Source organism: Nicotiana attenuata, unplaced genomic scaffold, assembly GCF_001879085.1.
Source record: "Nicotiana attenuata strain UT unplaced genomic scaffold, NIATTr2, whole genome shotgun sequence".
Lineage (NCBI taxonomy): Eukaryota > Viridiplantae > Streptophyta > Magnoliopsida > Solanales > Solanaceae > Nicotiana > Nicotiana attenuata.
Genome location: NW_017670680.1, coordinates 233,697 through 246,747, shown reverse-complemented (window position 1 = coordinate 246,747; position 13,051 = coordinate 233,697). Strand labels below are relative to the sequence as shown.

Below are 13,051 nucleotides of genomic sequence, written 5' to 3'. Positions count from 1 at the left end.
TGCAAGAAATTCCTGTTAATGATTCTAAAAAAGAGTGAGTAACAATATGAGAGTTAACTAAAGAAAGCGTAGATATTACATCAACTTTCGAAAGAAATATTAAAGTATGCTTAGGTACGAGAGTTATTAACTAAAGAAAGGGTAGATAGGACATACAATGCGAGAGAAATATTAAAATATGCTTAGTGTTATAAAATAATAAAAAAAAATATTGCAAAGAAAGAGAGAGAAAATTTACATTGATTTGGAAATGAATTAGAACCTTCTATTTATAGGGAAAAAGTGACTTAGCCACCATGTAATAATCCCTAGAATCTCTTTACATTCACCATAAATAAAATTCTATTTATAACACTCCCCCTAGAATGTCTATTCAATAGATAATGTGTCTCGTGATGATAGGCTATAATTACGTATTTTATTCGCTTATTACACTCAAATTTACTGCACTTTAATTGAGTTTGAGCTTTAATCGATAGTGTCTTGCACTAATTGTGTGTTTTATGCCTTGTAGGAGTGATTCCGAGCTACATAGATGTTATGGAATAAATTCAAGTGATTTGGAGCTTTGAAGTTCGAGTAAAAGCCCAAGGAATTAAGCCAGGATCGTATTCGGGGAGCAACGGATGATAGAGCAACAAAACGAAGAATCGAGGAGGCATATTGCGCACTGTTTAGTAAAATCTACATAACTTTTCTCTCAGAACTCCATTTGGGCTCCACAATATATTATTGGAAAGCTAACTCTAAGGGCTACAACTTTCATGTTTTACGTTTTTCCGATTTCCAAACGGAACAGAGCGAAAAACGCGGTCGAAACCGCGACCACGGACCTGAGGCGGGCTGAGGCAGTATACTTGCCACATACCGCGTTCGTACCGCGGTTGACCGAGACCGCGGCGTCCAGACCTGAAAAAATTATCCTTTTTCGCGTAGGAGAAGGTATAATAGTTTGGGCCCGACCCTACTTGGCATATATACATGGAAAAATGGTATTTTGAGGGGAGGAGACCAATTTTTGACACAGATTCAACCTAAGGAGGCAGAGACACAAGAGGAGCAAGGCGGGAAATTCTTCTACGAGTTTTTCCTTCCTCTTCCTATTTTTCATTGTTGGTTATGACTTTTAGTATTGTAGATTTATATACTATTATGAATAGCTAATTTGTTATCTAGAGTTTTGATGGAACCTTTTGTAGGATAAATTCTTGTTATGTTTTTATATAATTGAGTCGTAGTATTTTCTCTATTTGTTCAACTATATTATTCTTGTGGTTGATTGAAGGGCCCTCAATTAGCTGTGCCTATTTAGTATATATTACTCGGGAGAGAGTGCATATTTAGGTAGTTGTTGAACAACATCACTCCTGACGTATGTGAGGAATCAATAACCAAGGGTTTAAAGGTGGGATTAGTGATAACGAAACCTTGGGTGCGATCTAAGTGAGCTGTAATTAAAGCCAGCTAGCGTAGATTGGGAGAGTATGTCTAGTAAATTGTCGTAATTACTCGGGAGAGAATTACAACACGCAGAGCCCTCATGATCGGTAGAGAACACTTAGGCGAAATTATAGAAGATATAGTGGGAAGGATTCCGACAATTGGGAAAATCATAACTCTAGACCTCCTTTGTCTTGTCTCTAATACTTAGTATCTTTAGTTGTTAATTTACTATTTTAATTTATTAGTTAATTAGTTAAACACAAGAACCTTAATATCTATAAGTTAGGAATTATTCAAGCTTGTCTTCTTGGTGATAGTGAACAGCTGTAGCTAAGCCTTAGTTCTCTGTGGGATTCGACTCGGGACTTGTAAACCGGATTATATTTGCAACGACCGCTTAGTCCTTTTTATAAGGCATAGTTGGGCGTGATCTTAAAACCTTAACTAAAATAATACCCAGTGGGAAAAAAATTCTAGAGAAGGAAAAGAGTACACATATCTACAATACGCCTTTTGTTTGCCTCGTTAAAAACCTTGCAAGGAAAACCCAGTGGGACAAACCTTGTAAGGGAAAAGAGTACAATGTGTATTAACTCCCTCTGATGAGAGCATCAATTCACATCCTTGAGCCTTCGCATTCCAATCTTGTGCACCATCTTCAAAAGATCGTTGGTAGAGACTTGATAAATAAATCAGCCATATTAACTTGAATGAATTTGTTTCACCTTGAAATCATCATTCTTGATAGAGATGTATTGTCTTCATATGATCTTGTTAGAATCGTCATTTCAATATCATCACATAGAGGCAAAAACTCATGTGATCATATTATCATGCGTATAATTATAGCAGGATACATTTGTGCACAAATTGCACTAAGGATGTGGTACTTTAAGATCAAGAATTGTATATGCTTTAAGCAATTTAAATCCTTTGGGGATTGTCATATAAGTATAGTCAAATAAGTCATTTAAATAGACTTTAGATGCATATCAACTTTTCATGTGATGCTAGACATATAAGATAAATAAAAGTGCTTGCACACACCATTGACTTTATACTTTCAAGTGTTTGAACTGCATGTCCAAAACAACATGTCTTTCATATGAAACCAATTCTACTTGAATCGTTTCTCTAGACTTAAGATGCTCATATATATTTAGTGCTATCATAGATGTTATCGACATACATTTTATATCGGTTCCAACCTCATTATTTTTCATAAGACATAACATAGAGATCTCTTCATTCATATATTCAGGTACCTGAATCTCTCATGAGATTTTATGAAGTGTTATGTCATGTGACATTCTAGATAACTTGCCTCCTTTATTATGATCATCTAGATCAATTGCTCATCTTCTTTATCAAGAAGTTTATTTGAAACCAATTTGTCTATACACTTTAGGCGTACCATAAACTTAGTCCTTCTAGGAGTTAATATGAACATTTTCAATAAGAATATAATTACCTTCTTTGGGTCATCAAATGCGTCTGGCATGCTTTGCAATATATTGCAAATGAATTATCTTTTTTATGAACCTCAAGTTCATATTATCTTATTCGAGGATCTAGATGTACAAATGATAATTCATTCCACGTAACTTTTTCTCAACTGTTTATCTCTCCCCTTCATGTTAGAAAAACTAACTTGTTTCCTCAACTCTGAGAACCCATCTTTATGCGCTATGGTGTTAATCAAAACATGCACCGCACATCAATAATAATAAGATGAAATTATTTGGTTCCATATCCTGAACCACTTGTGAGGGGAGAATGTAATGTACTTTCGTATATAACCTATATCATACTGATATAGATAACTTTGTTCTCATAAGCAATAGTTTAGCTATTAAGTGGAGGCACTCAATAAATTATTTTGCTAAACCAACTGTGATGCAAACCAACTTATCAAGATGAACTTCTTAAATAGAAAATCTGGAAATTATGCTCGAAATTAAATTACTGAACAAGTTACCTCGCAAACACCGGCTAGGTTGCGGGTTTATAATAATCACACATGTAACCATCTCATAGATGCATGTTATGTGGTATACATGGCATATGAATGGGCCCATATTCACCTTTGATATTTTCAGCATTCATGGGATTCAATCCCAATTTTAGTTGGTCTATTAATTAATAAGAACAAGCAACATAAGAGAATTGGTAAATAACTTCCTAGTTCTTTAATATTTACCCATGTGAATTCTCATTTATTTTTGCACATCATACTTAAATTGATATGGCTAAATCAATTATGCCGACTAGATAAATTATCAATATTGATAAACTTCAGGTTTACACATGACATGTGCAATTATCAATAAACTCCAAATCTATTATGATATGGTTTCTATATCAATAAACTTCTACTTTATTGTGGCATTCTTTTATTTATGTAGTACAAATTGGAAAATAAAGCGGGTAGCTTTTCACATACATATTACCCCTCTACAAGTTGTAGTAATAGAAGATTAAATCTTTTATTTATTTATAGTCTCAATATAATCAACCGCTTTCACGTATACTTTGGAAACTGAATAAGTTTCTTTGAGACTTACTACAGCACAATACCTTATTGGTAATCAATTGTGTTTCTCCAAAATAGTATAATTGACTCTTGTAGAGTTCTCAATTAATTTTGTAGTACCACATATTCATCAACATCCATATGGTGAATATCTCTTTTAAAGAGAAAGTCATACCATTATGGTTATGGTCAAAATTATATGCAAGATCTGTTTCTTACATTACCGTTGTCTTTTAATAATCACAATGCCAAAATATTTTGGCGTACAATAAGTACGTGACCAATGACCATTTATGCCACAATAATGACATTATTTTCTTATTTCTTCTCAAACCTCCATCTAGAGGTGAGTGTGGTATATACCACTACCACACTCATATTCTTCCAAAAATGAATATGTATTCATAAATCACATGTTGTCACATCACATTATGAATGGACCATAATCATTGATATGTGCTTTACAAAATCTCATGTCAAATCGATGACAAATATTATTTTCACAGAGTGAAGGATTATTTTGAGAATCTCATTACCATAATGATGATGATTATAATTTTGTCTATTGTCACGTCCACATCCATTGATACCTTCACGATAATAATTTTGTCTTCTTTCACACTTATTACATATTGCTACCACATTCTCTTAAGGGAATGAGAATGAAGCAAATTCAATGGGACGGGACTTCTTGTGCTCACGATCATACATGACTTTGATCATGGCAAGACATAGAAATTTTACCACTTCGAGTGGTTATAATTTCTTACTAAGTCCATTAGAGTTATAATCAAAATTTATTATCTTTGCTTGTATTTAAAATTATTTTATAGAATAAAAGAGAAAAATACGGTAAAATACATACCTTAAATCCAGAACGTAATCACGAAGTAAGTTCATGGAACAATTGACAATCATTATGCTCAATCCCAAAGCTTCTACTCGATTGGTTAGAGTCGTGCTGATAACGTGTTATAAAATAATAAAAGAAGAATATTACAAAAAAAGAGAGAGAAAATTCTTATTGTTTTGGAGATGAATTACAATGGAATAAAACCCTCTATTTATAGGGAAAGAGTGACTTAGCCACCAAGTAATAATCCCTAGAATCTCTCTACATTCACCATAAATAAAATTCTATTTATAACACTCAGGTAGATATTCATTACTCTCTAAATGACATTACACCTTAGGCATTTATGCATTCAAATTAAAGCAAACGCAAAAATAGTTGGGTAATTATGCTTGCTAACAAATTAACATGCACCATAATGATCATACAAAAAAAGAAAAAAGGAAAACAACAAAGCCATACAACATTTTTTGGACCGATAAAAGTCTATGTCAGCACATTATTACAATTATTGACATCCTTGAAAATTTAAATCCTTTTTTATATAATCGACGGCGAAGTCGGGATTTTTACCACAGAGATTTCAGAAAATAAAAAAGTAAACATACAAAGAAATCAAGGGGATTCCCCTTCCGCCAACCTAGCTCCGCTCATATCTCTAACAGATTGTTTTGTTAATTATGCATATATGAGTTATTTATATCGATATTAATAATAAAAAAATTATCATACAATGATTAGTAATAATAACATTATTATACATAAATTACTTACTTTAAACCTCACAATCCTCTTCCCTTTATCAAAAATCTCATTTTTTTTAAAGAAAAAATTTGACCCCAAAAATTAAATAAAGAAAAATAACCTTTTTCCTTGATCCCTTCTATTAATATTTCTTTTAATTCTTTGACAGCAGTCCAAAGGAAAAGTATGTAAACCAATTTTCAGACAGCAATATCCCAGCAAAGACTAGCCAAGATCCGCGTCTCCTCTCTTTCCAATCTCTCTCTCTCTCTCTCTCTCTAAATTTCAGCTGCTGATTGACTATACAGAAGCTTAATTTTCTGGTTTTAAAAAAAAATGGCGAGTGGGTATGGGGATGCGAGCCAGAAGATAGATTATGTATTCAAAGTGGTGTTAATCGGTGACTCAGCTGTAGGCAAGTCACAGATACTGGCTCGATTTGCTCGTAATGAATTTAGCCTGGATTCTAAGGCCACAATTGGGGTTGAGTTCCAGACACGAACCCTAGTCATTCAACACAAGTCTGTTAAAGCTCAGATCTGGGATACTGCTGGTCAAGAACGGTATCAATATTTTTGACTCTTCAATTCTTCTTTTGAATTACAGCAAACTCCATTTCTCCTTTTGTTGTTGTTGTTGTTGTTGTTGTTGTTGTTGTTGTATATGAGTTTAAGTTGCATGCACTGAATAATCAGAATCCATGATTTAAATTTAATGGGTTCAACTTTTAAGATAACTTATTGTACTGTTATGATTTTAGTAGTTTTGTACGTACAAATCTATAGCCCGTGTCAAAATTTATGGGTTCAACCCGTAGCTGAAAGGTTACATCTGCCCGTAGCACTGATGGTATTTAGACAATCTATTAATAAGGTTGATTGATAACCTTTAATAAATGATAAGTAACCTGCTTTAATTGGTTAAATTACACTGATGTTGTAAAAAATTTACTACACTGTCATCAATGTATATAACTTAAATCTTATTAGTAATTCCTCAATCCAAAAGGAATGAAGGGGTTGAGAGTAGAAGGTCACACCTTTCCTGCTAATTTTAGGGATGATTCAATATAGGAGTGCTATAAAAGTAGTATAATATTTTTATATATATTTTTAATGATGGTAGTGCCAGAGGCAGCTTGCGGCGACTATTCTCCTGCTATCTCTCACAAGCACACTGGATACCTGCTACATCATAACACATTTACTGATAACTTAGCCCTCTAAGGCTTAGGTAGATGGAAAAAAAATCACCTAGTGTCTTTTCTATTTCTATTGATATTCGAACCCTGCTCTAAAGTTTGTATTTGCTTCATTGACCACTGAGCCGTACTCTTGGGTGCATTGAAATATTTTCATTTTGCTTTTAAGTATAATATAAAATGTTTAAAATTAATAGTCATAGGAGAAAAACTATAGACCCTTGTGGAAACAGCCTCTTGCAGAAATGCAGGGTATATTTGTGGTGCGGCCCTTCCTCAGATCCTGCGCATAGTGGAAGCTTAGTGCACCGGGCTGCCTGTTTAGTCATAGGAGAAAAACTGTTTGAATCTTGAAATAATATGTGTGTTGTGAAAATGGCACAGAGAGTATATTATTGGTTTACTCCAAGATTTCTTCTGTGTATGGTTACCAATGGTTGTGGGGTGCTGCTTTCTTTGCATTTTAACTATTTTGATACTTTTCAGTAATTCTTCGTTTGATAAGGTTACCAGTAATTCTTAAGCTGAGTTCAGCAAATGTTGGTGATAATCTTTGATCATTCTGTAGTTTGTTAGCTCCTTTTATTTTACCCTCTGTGTCATAATTTCTTGCGAGTTTATGAGGCAACTTGAATTTTCAAAGGGGATTATGAAGGGAATATCCAACATGTATTTGAATACACAATGCAGAAGTTTGCATTTGCTATTTGGATGGGATATTCTTGAAATTTGGAGCTTGAATTGTTTCCCTTTTATATAGATCTCTCCGTTTGTATAACGACTAATAAAACTTTTGTATAATTGTTTATTCATTAAGTTTATGCTCTTTCATGCAGCTGTCTTAGGAGTGTTCTATGTAGTAGGAGACTTGGGATATAGTACTTAATTGGTGAAAAGGTTGTAATTATTCTGTTTCTTAAATAATCCGGAAAAGCTTCTTTCAGTGATTTAGTTTGGTTGTTGGAGAGCGATTATCAATTAAGAATTAGATGGGATATTTGGAAGTTTTGGATAAAGTAGGAAGTTTTGTGTGAACTTCAAACTCACACTCAAATTGATAAGAGAAGGCTATCTAAGGCAAAGACTCAATTGACTCGAAAATTTACGAACAAAAACAAAGACTTAGTCATGTATTATAGAAGATACGTGTTAATCATCACTACTCTTTTTATAACCATATATTATACATGACTAATTTTATTCTTCTATTTCATTTTATTTATATGTCTTAGTTTGATTGGACACGAAGTTTAAAAATATAGAGAAGACTTTTGAATCTTGTGGCCTTAAAGTAATGGTGTGAATGACATACCAAAATACCCTTTAAATCTTGTGGTAAACATGTCATGTCATTCATAAGGGATGTCGTTAAGGGTAAAATGGATATGTTGGAATTCAAAACTTACTAAATATAGTAGGGTGAGATATATTATAAAAAAATAGAAGGGTGACATTCTTTTTGAAACAAACTAACAAAGAAAGTAAGACATATTAACTGAAACCAGGGGTGGGGGGTTGTTATGAGTATTACATTTGGTTGTCAATTGGCATTAAATACTTATCTTTTACATAGATATAATTGTAATGAAATTTTGCTCTTTTCAAATTGATTTCAAATAGTTACTCAAACTGAAAACAGTCATGTGCTTGAGTGGAATCATATCGTGAAATATCATTTAAACTTGACAAATCAATTGAGTTGACCATGTTGAGTAGGCTCAGGCCTAAATTTTTGACAACTCAGTTGAACTGACTGAGTCGGGTTGACTTTGTCGCAGTTTGCTTATTTGCTTTTCTAATTGATAAGTGCAGTGTGCTCAGTTCTAGTTTGCCTAGTTTAATCATGTTTTCAGCATTGACCAGAGAAGACTCTACCAAGTAGTAGGAAAAATTCATCTTCAAGCTTATGCACCATAAACAAAATTTAGTACTGGCCCAAGTCTCAAATATCTTGGTATTGATAGTTGAATTTCAAAACTTAAGGAGCCAAGTTCTTTTTATTTGGTTCCTCTAGCAACCCAGGGATTGCTGTGTGCATGTCAACCTCTTGTTTTCTTGTTGAACTTTTTCCTTATGCGGGTGGGGTCCTGCTTTCTATTGCTCTTTGTTTATTAAATGTATTCTCTTGTCTAGCAATAGTTTGATATAGTATAATATAAAGATACCTGCCCTGAATATTGTAGATTAGGTTGACAGATTGCCTTTCTTGTTTTTGGTTTTCACTAGTCTTTCTTGTAGAGTAGTTCTTGTCTTTATCCACTAATATTCCTTGAACCGCTAGGTCACTTTTCTGTTCACTATAATGTGAAAATTTAGTATTTTTCTCATTCAACCTTTTTAAGATTACCTATTGAAAAGTGTATATTGATGAATTTGTAGATGACCATGAACTATAATTTTCTAAGTATCATATCATTGGACAAAAAGGCTATAGGTTCATCTGCTCTATTTGGTCCTAAATTGGATAGGTGATAAAAATTAGTCTATTTCAAGTTGTTGCATTATATATTTTAAATGTTTGTAGTATCCCGAATGTTTGTAGTATCCCAAAGGATTCCTATCACACAAATCCCCCCCCCCTCCCCCCCCCCCCCCCACTATATATATATATATATACTTTTTTGCCCTTATGAGTCTTGATGGAACTGCCAAGTCATTTGCATCTAAGCTAGGACCAAGGACGAAACTAGGACAAGATTGTAGAGTATGTCTGGGTTTTTAAGGTAACAACTCGTATTGGACAACTACTTAACTGGTGCAACATAAATGGGATATTATCCATAAATTAGGCCCCATTTTTAGTGATTGTATCCCATAGTCAACAGGAGTGGAAGTCATTGTAAATAAAACATGGATATAGATGTGCAAGGTTGAGACATTGCTCTGATGCAATCGTGCGCAATCTCAAAATTTTGGTTCTCTCTCAATTACCAAAAAGAAATTCTTTATTTGGTTATCTGTAACTGGTTCTTCATATAGTATCATGACCATTGCAACCCCAGTGGATAGTCAAGGTTTTTTGGCTCACTGACAAACTGCTTAAAGATGTTCGGTGGCCACTCAGTTTTTAAAGAAATAAAGTATTACCAACTTTTATTGTCACCAGAATCTCCGTTATTGATCCAACCATCTTTAGTTTCTTTGCTAGTAGTATTTCATCCTGATCTATCTCAGGTTTAGAATGATGGGCCTTACGCACCCATCTTTGATCTTCTCCTTCTTTTTAACCCAGTTCTACTGCACTCTCGTGTACTTCACCTAAAGATCTTAGTGTTGTGTCATTTTTTCACTGAAAACGTCGTCGTTTCCATTCAAGTTATTGCATGCAGGTCTGTCCTAATTAGTCAATTGACCACACCAACAACTTCATTTCACAACTCTTATTTAATAAACAGCTTCATTTCATAAGATGAACACGGAGATGAAAGCATCATGTTGAGAGTTCTCAGTATGTGCTCACTGATGCGGCTTGAATTCTTGGTTTTGGTGGTGCATCTGTCCCTTGCACCAAGTTATGTCCAGGGTGGGCATTAGCATTTACATTATGAATTCACACCAGCAGCCACATTGTCGAGTGTAGCATTGGAGGAGATATCCAGTTTTTTTTGCCAGCTTTCCTCTGCTTCTTGTTTTTGTTCAGCTTCTTAAAATTACTCCTACGTTACAGGTTCCTCTATTGTATTTAAGAACCCAAGTTTTGGGGCGAAAATGCCACATTGAGATGCTTCTTTAAAATGAAATTGGTTAATATTAGAGTGGATGAATGGTAACATTCTAAAAACATCAATGCCACTTGAGATTTGGATAAACTATGGTGTTTTTGGTTGCTTGTTGCTTCCTTTTTACTAATATGCAAAGTATGCCTGCTATGGATCCGACATTGTATTTATTCCGAGGAAACATCTACACAACTATCAAATTGTTATTATGTGCAAGTGCACTGCCAAATGATCTATTGGAGTTAGGATTTAGAGTATGCCCTTCTAGATTCTCCGAAGCTCTAATACATACGTTTTACCAAATCTTACTTCTTACCAGATCTTACATTCCTGTCATATTGATATCACATTACGGATCCGAATAGCTTGATTTCCGCATTTAAGGCTTTTCCTTGTGTAAGATATCTTTTAGACTCGATAAATGGAGTAGAAACTTAACAATTGTGTAACTGCTTTAGTCATTTACTTGTCATTATCAGATATAGAGCTGTTACAAGTGCATACTACAGGGGAGCTGTTGGAGCTATGTTGGTTTATGACATAACGAAACGCCAAACCTTTGATCACATACCCCGTTGGCTGGAAGAATTGCGTGCACATGCCGATAGGAATATCGTGATCATGCTGATCGGAAACAAAACAGATCTTGAAGACCAACGAGCTGTCCCTACCGAGGATGCTAAAGAATTTGCCCAGAAAGAAGGATTATTCTTCTTGGAGACTTCTGCGATGGAAGCGACAAACGTGGAGGATGCATTCTTGACTGTTTTGACAGAGATCTTCAACATTGTGAACAAGAAGAATCTTGCTGCAGATGAGAATCAATCCAATGGCAATCCTGCATCTTTAACTGGAAAGAAGATTCTTGTACCTGGTCCTGGACAAGTTATCCCAGAAAAGAAAGCATGTTGTAGTTCTTGATATATCGGGATCCGACGTTTGTTTCACTTTTTAGGCGACAATTTTCCGGGGTATTAAAATTTCAAATTTTTACTGATAGTCATTCTTGAAACTCTCATGTATTCGGTTGTAAATTTTATTATTTTGTGATGGTTTTTGTGAAAGGAAATGAATATATTGTTGTCTGTGAGGAGTGAGGGCAACAGCAGCAGACTACATGTGCTTTTACTAGTTAATATTATGTTTGTTGTTTAACTTCAAAATACATCTCTTTCAATTGGAAGGCAAGTTATTCAGAAAAAAACTGTGAACTTTCAAAATAGTTTGTCGCGGAGGATTCGTTATACTAAATTTCAGTTTAACTTTTTTATTGTTATTTTTTTGTAATCTTTCTCAGTTTTTTTTTAATTATTTTTTAAATAGGATAGTGGTCGAATGTGTTTCCTTTTTATTAAGTCTTGTAAGTTCGATTTTCTTGGATTGCATTTGATGTTTAGTGTGGTTTGGATTCTTGAGGCCAAAAATTATGCTGAGGAGCAAAATGTGATTTTGGAGACTAGGGGGTGAAAGAAAAGATCACTAAGCTAGATCAAATACAAATGCTTATGCTAAATTATCCGTTCGTTTCACTTTTTTTTTTGGGTTAAGTAAAGATTTTATTTACAAACCAGAAGAAAAATATAGAGAACACACTCTAGACATACAACCCCAGGTGTATCGACTTCACTTCCCTACCTTAACTATCAGGAGTAGCTCAAATACTAGCATACATCAGTTAAGCACACGGATAGTAATCTAACTCTTGCAGTCGTCTTGCTAGCTTTTGCTTCAGTTCTCCTCTACAGTGTATTTCTTGAACAATAGCTCTGATCAACACTGTTGCATTTCTACTCTTAGCTTGAAAGATCGTGAGGTTCCTCTCCTGCCATATATGATAGATGGATCCTGCTAGGCTCATTCTGTAGACTTCAGCTGCTGCATTCGTTCCCCTATAATGTGTGATTGCCCATTCTATCTCCTGTTGCAAGCTCATAGGTTGTTTTTGTATGCCTTGCCATTGTAACATTGCTCTCCAAACTTGTGCAGAAAAGGTACAGTTGAAAAATAAATGATCAGTGTTTTCTACTAAAGCATCACATAAAGAGCAGCTCATATCATCTAAGCATCCCCACTTTACTAGCCTCTCCTTGGTAAGCAACCTGCCCCAGGAGGCCAGATACAGACTGAAAATCCATTTTGGAGGGGCAGCATTGTTGCATACTTACCTTCTCCGTTGACCTTCTGAAATTCTCCCCTTAACTTCAAGTAGATATCTTTAATGGAAAACATCTCAATTCTTTGTACCTCTTCCTCTGTCCAGCCAAGCGCCTTAAAGTATTTTCATGCCTTTAGAATCTTTTGTACTATCTAGGAGGCTTGCTTTGGTTATGCTCCCCACACTGTGCCTTGTTTCCCATAGTAAATATGAACCCACTGCACCCACATCTTATCTTTCTTCTTATATAAGTTCCACAAGAGTTTACATGTAGCTGCCTTGTTCCATGTGATTACATCAAGAATGTTAAGGCCCCTGCTGATCTAGGAAAACACAATTTGTCCCATGCAATTAATGCCTTTTTTGACAGTTCAACACCTCTTGTCCATAAAAATCTTCTACT

At 34.6% G+C, this 13,051-nt stretch overlaps 1 protein-coding gene across 1 annotated transcript; it reads left to right on the top strand.

Moving 5' to 3' along the window:
• The first annotated feature begins 5,736 nt into the window (after positions 1-5,736).
• Positions 5,737-11,649, top strand: LOC109242223 (ras-related protein Rab11D). Its single transcript, XM_019409078.1, has 2 exons — positions 5,737-6,136; positions 10,973-11,649. The coding sequence occupies exons 1-2, from the start codon at positions 5,910-5,912 to the stop codon at positions 11,412-11,414; spliced, it is 669 nt and encodes a 222-aa protein (XP_019264623.1). The 5' UTR covers positions 5,737-5,909; the 3' UTR covers positions 11,415-11,649.
• The last annotated feature ends 1,402 nt before the right edge of the window (positions 11,650-13,051 follow it).

What these genes read in the sequence shown, in the direction of transcription:
- LOC109242223 (XM_019409078.1), top strand. Translation starts at nt 5,910, where the DNA reads ATGGCGAGTGGGTATGGGGATGCGAGCCAGAAGATAGATTATGTATTC. An exon ending in GATACTGCTGGTCAAGAACG is followed by an intron (nt 6,137 to 10,972) that starts GTATCAATATTT and finishes TGTCATTATCAG; the next exon opens with ATATAGAGCTGTTACAAGTG.